Below are 13663 nucleotides of genomic sequence, written 5' to 3' on the forward strand. Positions count from 1 at the left end.
CTTCCGGTGGGCGCAGGCCGGCGTCAAACCTGCATCATCCTGGTCCATGGCTCCTCCCGCCCCACCCTGCTTCGCCCCCCGGGCTGTCACAGGTGTCACTTCCCAGTAGCGGTTTTCCCACCTACCTGTCTCAGCATCTGCTCCCTAGAAACACACACTCTGAGAAGCACCCTCCTCCTCTTTATAAAAAAAAAAGTTTCCTGAGCTCCAGTTTTGTGCAAGGCACTGAGCTAGGAGGCTGTTCATGCCTCTTACATTTATCGAGGACCTACTGGAGGTTAGTCCCTGGGAGTGTAACATAACAGTATGGTCTCGGCTCTCAAGAAATAAAATCCACCAGCATAGGACTGAATGTCTGGAACAGGAATGAATCGGAGCCAGTTTATAACAGTGACTTTGATAAATTCTCAGAGAGTCAGTTGTCAGAAGTTATACTTACGTAAGAATTTTTTTAAAAAAAGATAATAATGTCCCTTGAAAAGGTTTCCAACAAATGTTATGAATCAATACAGATTTCCTGCAAGATCTACAGTAACCAGATATTTATTCTGTACATTTCCAACCCTTCAGTCCTATTCTAATTGCTATTTTCCAGCACAGTAACTCCAGCATGTCATAAATAAGGCAAGTATTTTTATGTGAAAAATATTTCCAGATTCTTGGGCAGAATTAGAAATAAGAACCATACTTTCTTTAAACTTTGGTACGTTTTTTGCTTTATAGGATGACTACAACATCCTAAAGATCTGTACTTTTTAAACAGAAATCTGTGTTGTTCTGAATCTTTAGCTGAAAGTTATTCTCTTATATAGAAGTTCGCCACTCATATGATGTTCTATTTTGTACAAGTTGCTTCTTAAACTAAATGGTTAGTATCTTCATAGCCTCTCGTAGATTCTAATCTAGAGCTTTACATGCAGAAGGTTCAAATACATCATTACTGACTAAATAAATGAATGTCTAACTGTGGAACTTTCTGCCTGTTGGCATGATCGCACAAATCAGTGATATGATCCGTTTACAAAAAAAAAACAAGAAGGCTTGATTTGCCCTGAGGCCTTGTCTTCTCTGTAAATAGAACAAACAGGGATTGATGTAGATAAAATTCGATGACATTATTTTGGTACCATTTACCCTTCGATTTAAAAATACGCATGCCTATTAAGTGCCTTCTCGGTGCCAGGCACCTGGGAGGAGACTTGGACTCCACCATCACCACCATCACGCAAGCTGCACCCTGTCCTCCCCTCAGACAGACTCCAAACCTGGCAGCAGCTCTCGCCAGCCAGGAGTCTGTTCGTGCTTATTTGTGCTTATTTTAAAACTAGAGAGCAGCTGGTCTACTACTTAATTTCGGTGATGGGAGAAGTCCCTTTGCTGACAGTCTCTGTTCTCCTCTCCACTAATCGTGACAAAGTAAAAAGAAAGTCACAATGGAATGTCACTTATTTCACTGGGGGATAACTCTAAAATACATATTGCAGTATTTTTGTTCAATTTTTTAAGATTTTTCTCCCATTTAGAGTATCTTCGCCATATCTGAGCACAGGCTCCCACGGGTATAATCGCTAATCTGATTCTGTATCTGGAAGTGGAGGTTTGCATAAGATTTCCTAAAGGGAATGGATTCTGGGCTATGTGATCTTACCAGGGGATTTCCTCCATGGCAGTTAGTGAGGAAATCATATATACAGTCAACCTTGTGAGATATTTATCTACTAAGAAAATAACAGGTGGTAGAGGTAGACTGAGTGGGGGAGAGGGGGGATTAAATTATTTCTTCAATTAATTAAATAAATAAATAAATAATTTTTTTAAAAAAAAGAAAACAGGCTCAGTAATATCTTAAAATTTAATACCCAGTACTCCTCAAAAATGTTAAAGTCATCAAAACTAAGAAAAGCCTAAGAAGCTGTTGTATCCATGAGGAGCCTAAGGAGACCTGACGACTAAATGAAATGTGCTGTCCTGGATGGGATTTTAGGAGAGAAAAAGAGAATTGGGCAAAAGCCAAAGAAAACTGAATAAAACGCCACCTTTAATTTAAAATGACACATTAATGCTGGTTCATTAATTATGACAGATGTGCAATATTAACCTAGGGGATCCCAAGTGTGGGGTACAAGGGAACTCTGTTTTCACAGCTTCTCTAAAACTATTAGGGGGGGAAATAAAGGTCTATTTAGAAAGAAAAAAAATGGTGGAGGGCCCTTTTTCTACCTCTTCCTCATTCAGCAAGACATTCAAGTAGAATTCACTGAAAGAAACAGAAAATTACACACCACGGAACATTTTTTAAAGCAATGTATCATCTGAGTTTGTGCAACTCATCTACACATTATCCAATGTCAGGGTTTTCAGCTAAAAAAAATGGAGATCTGAAATACATTTTACATTATATAGCCAGCTTACCTTGGACTGAGATCAAGCAAATCTATGGATTTGGTCTTCAATTTTCCACTCTTTTCATATTCCAACATAATTCCTGTAAAATAAATACATGTGTTATAAGACCTTTATGACGACAACCTACAAAGTTAGTAGTCTGCTTGGACATAATTGTTTTCATTTTTCTTTTTTAATTCTTTGCATTTTTCAACATGAAGCATACGTGGTGATGTCTAATTCTAAAGCAAGATTGTGTAACCTCGCTTTCTCTTGGTCCTTCCTCGAAACACAACTAAACGCCCTTGAAGTGATTCGGCAGGCAATGCTAGCATCATCGAGAGTGGTGCGGGGGGAGGCGGATGGGCTAGGGGCCTTAGGGAAGGCAACGTGGTGATTTCCCTGCCTTTTCTCTTTGTCTCCTATGTATCCCCACCCGGGGACCAGAGGGACGGGTAGCCTGGAATGAGCAAAAGCCATAGACAATAAAAACCGAACGACAGCAACAAATCTCGTTCGCCATGGCCGAAGGCACAGGAGAGCCCTAAGCCCAGGCCCGCTCCACTGCTGAGGCCCCTGCAGGCTGTCCGACCCACCAGAGAAAGCCCTGGGCTACCCTAGTTCCCACAGCAAGGCTGGGCCCCACCAGCGGTCTGATGCCTGGGCAGACACTGCAACAAAGCCCCAGACCGCCTTGACATGTGCTTCTCTGCTGGGGTCCCAGAGGGCCATCTAGTCTGTCTACAGCAGGTCCTGTCCCAGGACCTCCCGGACCCCACTCCACAACCAGGCCATTGGTGAGCAGTCTCATTCGTCTACAAAAGGTGGCGATGAAGTCCCAGGATGTCCCAGATGCCACTCTACAACTAGGCACCGAAGCAGTGTCTCCCTGTCTTTCAACCAGTGGCATAACCAGACCCAGGGTCTTGACCCCACGCCCACCCCCAGAGGTTCACCAAGTGAGAGCAGGTATATTGGGAAGTACCTTCTGTCCCCACAGGTGGCGCTGGCAGAGACAGAGCAAGAAGCTTGGCAGCACCAGAAAACTGAACTGCCACTGGAACTAAGCCCACAAAAGTAGACCCGAACCTGTATGCTAAGTCTAAACATGATGGCAGCCTGCCAAAACAGAATTAGATACGATCAAGTGCCTCCCAACATAATACCCAAAATTTCCAGGACACGACAACAGTAAAACACAATCAGCGAACCCCAGTATCTAGGATATAATAAAAAATCACCCATCTTACCAAGAACCAGAGAAAGATAATCAACAAACACCAACATGAAGAGAAATCAGATGCTGAAATTATCTGACGAAGATTTTAAAGAACGTGTCATAAAAATCCTTTAGCAATCATTTGTAAATACACTTGAAATAAGTGAAAAAATATATTTTTTAAATCTCAGAAAAGAAATAGAAGTTATTAGAACAAACCAAGTGGGAATTATAGAACTGAAAAGTTAAATGACCACAATTAAAAGCTCGCTGACTAGTAGAATAGCGATGAACTTGAAAAGACAGGTCAATAGACTATATTCAATCGGAATAACAAAGAGATAATAGACTGAAGAAGAAAACCGAACAAAGCCTCCTGGGCCCTTTTTGTGCTGTCTTTATAGCTATGGTCTTAGGAAAACCTTATTCTCTAAATTATTGAGGACACAAAAGAGTTTTTGTTTTGGTAATATTTTCCATATTAAAATGAGATAATTTAAAAATATTTATTAAAATTTTTACAAATAGTGAGAGTGCTTCAAAATGGCGTAGACGACAGAGGCCCTGTTCATCCCTCTGGAGACCAAATCAAAGCTGTGACGGAAACAAGGAGCAGCAAAAAGGGAAATCACCTGCCGTGGGGAGGAACGAGCCATACAACGAGGGAGAAGTCCAAGAAAGCACCCTGCAATGGCAGAAGGCAGGACGGGGCGAGAACGGGGGACCGCCCGGTCCCCAGCGGCTGCGGGAGATGGAGGCTGCGGCTGCTGCCCTCGCCTCTTACAGGGGCTGCGTCCGCGAGCGGATTCTCAGGGTGACGGACCTGCTCGCTCTGAGCACCAGTGCTAATTTGGCTGCACGTAGGGGGCACCAGGGACTTATAGAGAGACGTTGTCAGAGTGAGGGCCGAGGCGAGACTCGGTACAGAAGTGCTGGTGGTATTCATCGTTCCCTGTTGAGTCCTCCCCACTCCCAGTGCAGAAGCAGTGCAGCTATAGCCATGACATCATCAAACTGGATGACAAGAGGTTGCTCAGCCCAGATGATTTCCTGAAACCCACATCCCCCAACTCACAGCCCCGCTCAAGCCACATCCAGGTGTATCCTCAGCAAGTCAGGTGCTCCTTGCTGAGCAGCGCCTAGACTCACACTGGAGGCAGCTGGCCTCGGTTTCTGGCATGGCCTTTTGAGGCAATTATAAGCACAGCATCTGTGGATTTTGCTTGCTGAATCTTAACAGGTAGCCCCCAAGGGGTAGAAGTTTGGGCTAAGTTTGGCTTACAGCTGAACCCCTCTCAGGACTGTGCCACTAGACCTACTACACAAATCCACACTAATAAGACCGGGAGACTTAGGAGCTTTGCTTAGTACATAGAAACAGACAAGGAAAGGTAGCCAAAATGGGAAGACAAAGAAGCGGAAATCATATGACAGAACAGAACAGAGCTCCAGATATAGTGGAGTCAAGTAATTTAACAGACGCAGAGTTCAAAACACTGGTTATAAAGATGCTCAATGAACTTTTGAGAAGTGTAGAGAACTCCAACAAAGAGACAAAAAAATATAAAAATGGAAGTGGAAATTATAAAAGGAAACCAGTCTGAAATGGAGAACATGTTATCTGAGATGAGAAGTATATTAAATGGAATAAACAAAGGAATAAACAAAGTGAATAAAGAAGAGGAGCAAATGCCCTAGCTAGAGGACAGGAATCAGGACACTCAATCAGAATGGCAAGAAAAGAAGCCAAGACTATAAAGATGATTTAAGAAGGATATGGGACCTATTAAGGCTCTAAATATTCATCTGATTGGCATTAAGTGCAGAAAATCAAGATGTTGAACAGCTGTTTGAAGAAATAATGATGGAAAACTTCCCTAACCTGGCAAAGGAAATGGATATAAAACCCCAGGAAGCTCAGAGGATTCCAAAAATCAGAGATCCAAAGAGGCCCTCACCAAGATACATCATAATTAAAATGCCAAAGTTTAAATACAAAGGGAAAATGTTTAAAGTAGCAAGAGAAAAACAAATAATTACATATAAAGGAACACCCATACGACTGGCAGCTGATTTCTCAAGAGAGACTATGCAGGACAGAAAGGCTTGGCAAAAAAATATTTGAAAGAGTGAAGACCCAGGATATACAACCAAAATAATCTATCCAGCTATCATTAAGACTTGAAGAACAGATAAAGAGCTTCCCAGACAAAAATAAACTAAAGGAATTTATCACTGCCAAGCCAGAATTACAGGAAATGTTGGGAGGACTTCTTTAAGAAGAAAAAAACATGTTTCAAAAACAGGAATAAAGAATGGTAACAACTACATTCCTATCAAAGAGTACCTTAAAGGGAAAAGAATTAAGCGCTCCAACAAAGGGATGGAGTGCCTAAAGGATAAGAAAACAAGACCCCTACATATGAAAAGGAAGGGAATGGAAAAAGATATTCCTGTGATAAACGTAGAAGATATTTAAGTCAGACAGAGAAAGATAAACACTATATGATTTCACTTATATGCGGAACTTAGGGAATACAAAGAACAAACTAATCAAAAACATATTCACAAATATAGTGGACAATTTGGTGATGGACAGAGGGGAAGGGGGTTTGCAGGGCTGGGAGAATGGATGAAAGGTTAAAGAAGTACAAATTAGTAGCCGACAGATGGTCACAGGGATGAGAAGCACGGCATAAGGATTGTAGCTGGCATTAATACATTGGCTAGGTGGAGGGTCATGGGAGAGAGGAAGGGAGCGACTGGGGGGATCGTTTTACTAACCATATAGATATCTAACTAATGTGCTGTATATTTGAAACTAATTAAAATTTAAAATTAATAATTAATTAATTTAAAAAATTTTACAAATAGCAATGATAAACATAGCATGTTAACATAAATAATGTATTATATACTTATAACTATCTTCCTCCACTACAAAAAAAATAAATAGTAAGAACTGTAACATTTGTTTCACACTTTTGCGAATCTCTTTAATGTTTGGCTTAATTAATGAGCTCGGTTCTCATCTCTGCTTCTGCATTTAAGCTATTACTGTACATTGTTTAAACGAAGTATAAGAAAAAAAATCTTGTTATACACAGGTATGTAGATAAAAAATGGAGAAATATTTAAACTGTCTTTTCAAGTAATCATGGCTAATCTTCTTTCATGCTACATTAAAACTTCACAAGTGCTAGTTTCATAAAGAAAAGTTGCAAAATGATATCTGAAACCACATCAGCTAGATCCTCCTATTCTGACTAAAACTGTTGGTCTCGTCACACTTTCAAAAGGTATTTTATCCGTGTGTAAATTACAACATCCTATGCCGGATATTTAAAAATATCCTGAGTTACGCTAAATATTGATATAGTTCATTATACAATATCCCAAAGTTCACATTTATTAATGTCCCTACCACTATCAGTCATCAGAAAACTCTCTTAAGGTGGATAAGCTGTCCAGCTCATGGCGGTAGACACCAGTGTTCTGGAATTCTAATTTTTGCTTGAAAGCTCAAATTATAGCACTGGCAAGAAATGCTGGAAGTTTTGTTGGGAAGTCTCAGGCTCGCTTTGTTCACTTTCAAGAAAATGTCTGTTGAATGTCCAAGTCTGAAAACCATGTGTGCTTCTCGGTCAGTCTTTCAATTAAAAATGGTGTTCCATGAAAAAAACAAAAAACAAAAAACAAACAAACAAAAAAAAACAATTGGCTGGTTCATCTCTCAACCCAAGCGACTGCGTGGGCGTTTTCCTCCAGACACTGCCATCCTTCGCTGCGCAGCAGAAGTGTTTTACGAGTCTTCTCGGTTTCATCACCCAGCACGCATGTAGCCTACGTCAGTATTTCACCCCATTAAAAAGCTTTCCTGCTTCACCGAGGACATTCTTAAGTGAAACCGACGGTTTTATTTTCCTGCTGCAAGTGTGTATCAGTGAGGAAAACGATGACCACAGTGACAGTTTTGGGGCCACTGCCTTGATTCGTAGCAAGGTACCAATAGCTTCACCACCTACTGTCTTCACATCACTAGTGCAAACATCGATACAGTGAAAAAAGCAAATCATGTCTTATTGTCATAGGAAAAGAGATTTGACCTTGAGTCCCCACTGAAAGGGTTCAAGGGCCCCCAGTTATCCTACAATTTGAGAGTCATTACTAAAAACCACAACTTGATAATAACAGATGTCAAATTAATCTATGGAATTAAAGTAATTACAATGATTTTATTTTGGGGGGGATTTGAAAAATTATCAAATATTATAATAAACTATAAAACAATAAAGTGTGGTTATGATAGAAAATTATATCAGTATAATAGAATCACCTATATAAGGAAATTTTCAAGCAAAGTGAAGGTAATATTTTAAATTAATGGGGAAAGAATGGATTATTCGATAAATAATGATGTGAAAATCAGCTGAATTTTGAAAAAATTAATAAAACTAGATTTCTACTGCACAATGTATAAAACATATTCTAGGTTAATTAGAAATTTTAATATTAAAAATAGAATATAAAATGTTCTAAATCAGAGAACTTATTTATATCTTAGTATCTGTAGTTGACTTTTTAAGCATGATATAAAACTCAACAGCTAAAAAATAATAAAATTAACACACATATCTGAAGTAAAATTTAAACTTCTACACAGTAAAAGATCCCACAAAGTTAGGGACAAATGGTAATCAGTAAAATAATTTCAACTATAAATACAAAGCTTAAGAAACTTAATATAAGAACTCTAAAATGATTTTAATAAAGAAAATCAACAAAAGGCAACGATCAATAAACAGACCAAAATAAAATGTCTACAATTTCATTAAGAAATACAAAATAAAATAACATAAGATTTTTACCCATAAGATCAGCAAAAATTATAAAGGCTGATAATACTCAGTATTAGCAAGGTTAAAGACACAGGCATTCTCACTTACTATAGGTAGACGTGGTAGGTGGCTCCTTTAAAGGAACCTTCAGTAGGTTAAGGGTGAAGTCAGCTATCTGTTTATGCATTTTTCAAAATTTGGTTATAAGTAAATATTAATTTTATAGTAAAAAAGTAGGATAAAAACAAGAACATGGAGAAAAATGAAAAATGATACAGATCAACATTATTAGAATATAAACTCTTAAAGAGCAACGTCCCCATAACATTATTTGAGATACGGTACCTTGAAACCTAAAAAGTTTCTATCAATTTAAAGCATCATCAAGGACCACTTCTTTCCTGTTCTCTAATTTTAAGGTTTTTGCTGTATATGTAAGGGTACTCAATATGTACTACTTATTCTTGAGGATAGTAGGCATTTGATAAACAGTTGAGTAACAATATAAACAGTGAGTAAGTAATATAATCACAATCTGTAACTCATGGAAAGTTTAGAAAGGATTAGCACTTGACAGACCATACAATATCATCTAATATCCAAAGGAAATGCATTTTAAAAATATAGCAAGCAAATTCATAAAATTCTGTCTTTATTCACGACCATCTTATTCCTAACAAAACAAAAATAGTTAAAAGCCTTTAGGTTGACTACTAAAAATTAGCTGGGTTACTGTACAAATAAATCTAGAAAATAAAATGCAAAATCTGAAACACGTACATTGACTTTTTTATTGTGACAAACATACAGGAAGTATGCTCACTCTTCCCATGATCACGGAGCTCCAAAATGAGCAAGACTGTGACATGCGCGGCGAAGAATCCAAGAACAAACAGACAAAGATGTTCACAGAATACATGTTGTTCTTCAGTGATTGCCACAGTATTTTAATATTCTTGATCTTCCCCTAGTTGTGCATTATCATGCAATAAGTATAATTCCCAAAACACTTAAGTAAGAAGCTGCTTCGCCCAGAATTTTGTAATATATTAAAAGGCTCAGCTCCAGAAGATATGAGTATTCCTTACTTAGGTCAACAGAAACCTTCAAAGTGCTCAGAATATTAATCGGTTTAATTAATGTTTAGTTAATTAATTCTCCTGTGCATCAACCAAAGACCTGCGCACAATAAAGACAAAAAGAGTCGTAACTGAGTCAGTTGGAAGGCATGTATTCGACACCTACTCGTCATAAAGTGAAGAGCTTATGAATTAATGGATGTGACTAAGATAATAAAGAAATGCCCCATGCTTGTTTAGCCATGTTACTGTTAGGTACCTTAGTCATCAGGAATGTAGGTAGGAAGAGGGATCACTCAGCGAATGCCAACACGGCAGCTCCTGACCCATATATTAATCAAAAGAAAGTAGGAGGACTGAAATGAGAAGATTAGGAAGAGAAAGAAATTGGCATTATAGACAGAAGGGATAAAGGTAGCATGGGGAATGATTCAGCAGTGAGCGATTTTTTTTTTCCTATTTGACAATGTTATTGCAATACCCACCTGCTATTCAGCAGTGCCTGGGAAATTTGCATAAAATGTATGGCTCATCAAACACTGGAATTCAGAAATTAAACATCTAACATGCTAAGTGATATGACCTCATTAGAAGATAACCATTAAGACAATAGTCCCATGTATGAGTCTAAGGCCTTACTTGAATCGAAGATTGCTATTAGAACCCTGGACTTTTAGAGCTGGAGAGGACCTTGAGAATGACCAATCCTACCCATTCACATTTCAGGCAGAGTTCTAGGCATTCCACTGAACACACACCATCTCATTAAACTCATTCGTTCTTTAACTACGTGCATGCCTTTTTATGCAGCAGGCTCTATTCTCGGTGTAGTAGACGAAACAGGCCAAGTCCCTGCCCTCATGAAGTTTTTGTTCTAGTTGGAAAGACTAAGAGAAATGAGTAAAACGATGGCATGTTGACGTGAGGTAGTGCTAAGAAAAGACAAAGCAGGGAAGGAAGCTGTGAAATATCTTGAAAAATTGGAAATTCTAGAAAGAGAGACGTCACTTTACTAACTTACTTCTGAGGAAAGAGCTAAAAAAAAAAAAAAAAAGTGAGTGTTGCCTATGCAGATATCCAGGGAAAGATGATTTAAGTAAAAACAACAAAAAACAAAACAACAACAACAAAAAAAACAAAACAAAAACAAAAAAACAAACAAACAAAAAACAAAAATGAAAAAAAAAATGAGCAACTACAGAGACCCCGAGTGTGGACACAACTGGCCCATCCGAAGAAGACCGAGAAGGGCAGCGATGCTGGAATGGGCCGCAAGGCGAAGGGAGAGACGCAAAACGGGGGCGGATCCTTGGAGGTCATGGCCTCAGAGGCCGCAGCCCTTTTACTTTAAGCGACTGAAAAGCCATCGGAGAGCTCGAGCCGAAGAGGGACGTCATCAGATTTATATCCTGGCAGAGGCACCTGCTGCTGCGTTGAAAGCGGGCTGAAGTGGAGCAAGGGGAGAAGCACGAGCAATGAAGAGAATGGTGGCCCCGAATTGGGGGAGAAGTTGTTCCTCAGTGTCCAGCTGCGTACTGGACGCGGATGCTTCGGGAAACAGCAAACCGCATACGCGATGGCGGTCCTGGACGACTGTGGCGGGGCTGGAAAATGCCTATCGCCTAGTGATGCCATAGCTGTCGTAACATCGTAGTGCAATGCATTACGCACGTGTTTGCGATAACACTGGTACAAACAAACCTGTAAAAGTGTGGCACATACAGGATGTGCAGCACATTATACTCGATAATAAATGACTGTATTACTAGCTTATGTATTGCACTTTCATCGTGATTTTAGAGTGTACTCTTGATCGCAACATTTTCTCTTGTGTTTGATTCAGTCTGGCGTTGTTTTGTATGATAAGATGGTATATAGGCTTGTAGCCTAGGAGCAATAGGCTAGACCACCCAGCCGAGGTGTGTCATAGCTGTATCATCTAGGTTTGTGTGAGTGCACACTCTACGGTGTTCGCACAATGGCAAAATCACCTGACAATGCATTTCTGAGAACGTATCCCTGTCACTAAGCGGTGCATGACTGTATATATTTTGAAGAAGGTGAGCTGGCAGGGTTTGTTACTGGACCAAATGTAGAGTGTACAAGAGAGGAGAAAAGAATGAGTCCAAAGTTTTGACCCGAGACCAAGAGAAGGAACGAAGCTGCTCCAGGAGGCCTGTGTGAGATGCACATTGGACCTCGAAAGCAAAAATCTGACGGGCGGTTAGGTATGTACTCAGGACTACTCAGGATGATTTCTAAGCCTTGAAAACAGATGAGGTCACCTAGTGAATGAGTAGAGATAGAGAAGTCCAAGGACAGAGCTCTGGAACACTCCGACATAGAGATTAGGAAGGGAAAAAAAAAGAGAGGCCAACAAGACGGACACCAAGAAGTAGTGATGAGGAGGCAAGAGGAAAAGTCGAGAGTGTGTCATGGAAACCAGAGGAGGGGAGAAGGACCAAGGGGTCGAATGCTGCTGTCAGGTCAGGAAAGGCAGGGGTGAGGCGTGGCCAGGGGAGCTGGCGAGGTCAGAGGTCATCGGGGATCTCGAATCAGGCAGTTTCAGTGGAGCAGTGAGGGCAAAAACACAATAGGAGTAGGTTCAAGACAGAATGGAGGAGAAAAATTAAAAAAACAGAAACAACATTCTCTCAGGGAATGGAAAGCGATCAATGGGATAGTGGCTGGAAAGGGTGAGCAGAGCTGAGAGATGGGCGCCCTGACTGACAGCTCGACAGATCAAAGCAGGTGGCCCCACTTCCTAAATTTTTATGTGGTGAGAGTAGTTATTGTGATCCCAGAGCTCATGTTCCTGACCTAAACTCCACAGCAAAGGAACGAAAGCAAGACATTCATTTATCATTTGGCTGGGAACAAGCCAAAGTAAAGCTGCGGAATGCTGAAAGAGAACAAGGCATTAATCTTAAGCGAAAATTTTCTATGTACCACCTCTCACATCTAGAGAGCCTTTTCATGTTATTTTAAGTGGAATTCTAAGAGAAAAAAATGTAAATAAATGTCTGCTATAAATGTTAACTTGACGTTGGAGGAAGTTTCTGTCTAGGGCTACTCTTGCAGAAAGACCCCAACTGTTCATCCGGCAACAGTCATCTACTGCTTTACAGCAAGTTTTTCTGACTTTTTATTTTATATTTTTCTTATTTTTAAAGTGAGTTCTGAGTTAGAAGACAAGAGTTTTGCTCCTACGTCTGACAAGCTATGTGACCAGCGGACTTCAAATATTCTCTGAAGTGACTATGTCATTACCTATGAAACAAGAGAACTGGGCAAATCCATCCCACTCAAACTGTAGCGTTCTAGGGGCTTGTTCTATAATTAATTAACTCATTGAACTCAAGGACTGTGACCTTCTTTGAAGTCTCATGGCACAGTAGGCCATCAATAAACTCGTTGATCAATAAAATAACACAGTGTGGAATACAATCACAAATGTAATGCGCTTTGCTGAGAGTGCTTTGTCTTTTCATAGTCGACACACTTTAACTTGATCATCCTGGTACTTTTTGGGGGGGAGGGGAGGAAGAGGGACAACGTGTCCCTCGCCAGCGTCTTTCTAACTAACCAGAAAGCATTATAATTAGGCAATTTAACAGTTTAAAGACTTCCTAAAAGAGCCATTTAAAAAGTTTTGAGGAAGCACCTTGCTTGCTGTCCCACAGGGATCACCCCCTGGGTACCCCACTGCCTTCTCAGGTCCCTGCGCCCTATTCCACCCTGAACCCCGACCAGCGCCAGAAACCAGGGTCCCACGCGAGGGCGGAGAGGGCCAGGCTCGTACCTGGTGGGTAGTAACGAAGCAGGAGGCTCTTGAGCTTCATTTTCTCGCTCGGAGACACCCAGAGGACCGGCTTCGTAGCCATGGAAACGGCCAAACAGCAGCGGGGCACCGGAGCGCATGCGCGGGCCCCTGCGTGCTCCGGGGTCGTGGAGCTCAGAGCCGCGGCTTCGTGGGGAGCCGCTTGCGGCGCGGGAGGCAGAGGGCAGAAGGGGGTGTCGCAGCCCGGCGAGACGGGGGCGTGGAGCACGACCTGCCCCCGCCATCGCCCGCATCTGCCTCGGGGTCCTCGGGGTGGGGGGAGGGGCCGGGGCCCCGGAGCGCGGCGGGGAACAGCGCATCC

The 13663-nt window shown here is 41.0% G+C and overlaps 1 protein-coding gene across 1 annotated transcript in view; it reads right to left on the minus strand.

Annotated features, from left to right (window-relative positions):
• Window positions 1–13436, minus strand: part of DAW1 (dynein assembly factor with WD repeats 1) — a 35775-nt gene extending 22339 nt beyond the window's left edge. Inside the window, exons 1-2 of the mRNA XM_016153454.2 lie at window positions 13324–13436; window positions 2413–2485 (exon numbers count right to left, since the gene is read on the minus strand). Of these exons, the coding sequence (XP_016008940.2) occupies window positions 2413–2485; window positions 13324–13405 (155 nt within the window). The 5' untranslated portion in view covers window positions 13406–13436. The remainder of the gene's footprint in view (window positions 1–2412; window positions 2486–13323) is intronic.
• Window positions 13437–13663: the final 227 nt, after the last annotated feature.

The sequence above is a fragment of the Rousettus aegyptiacus genome, unplaced genomic scaffold, assembly GCF_014176215.1.
Source record: "Rousettus aegyptiacus isolate mRouAeg1 unplaced genomic scaffold, mRouAeg1.p scaffold_m13_p_2, whole genome shotgun sequence".
Lineage (NCBI taxonomy): Eukaryota > Metazoa > Chordata > Mammalia > Chiroptera > Pteropodidae > Rousettus > Rousettus aegyptiacus.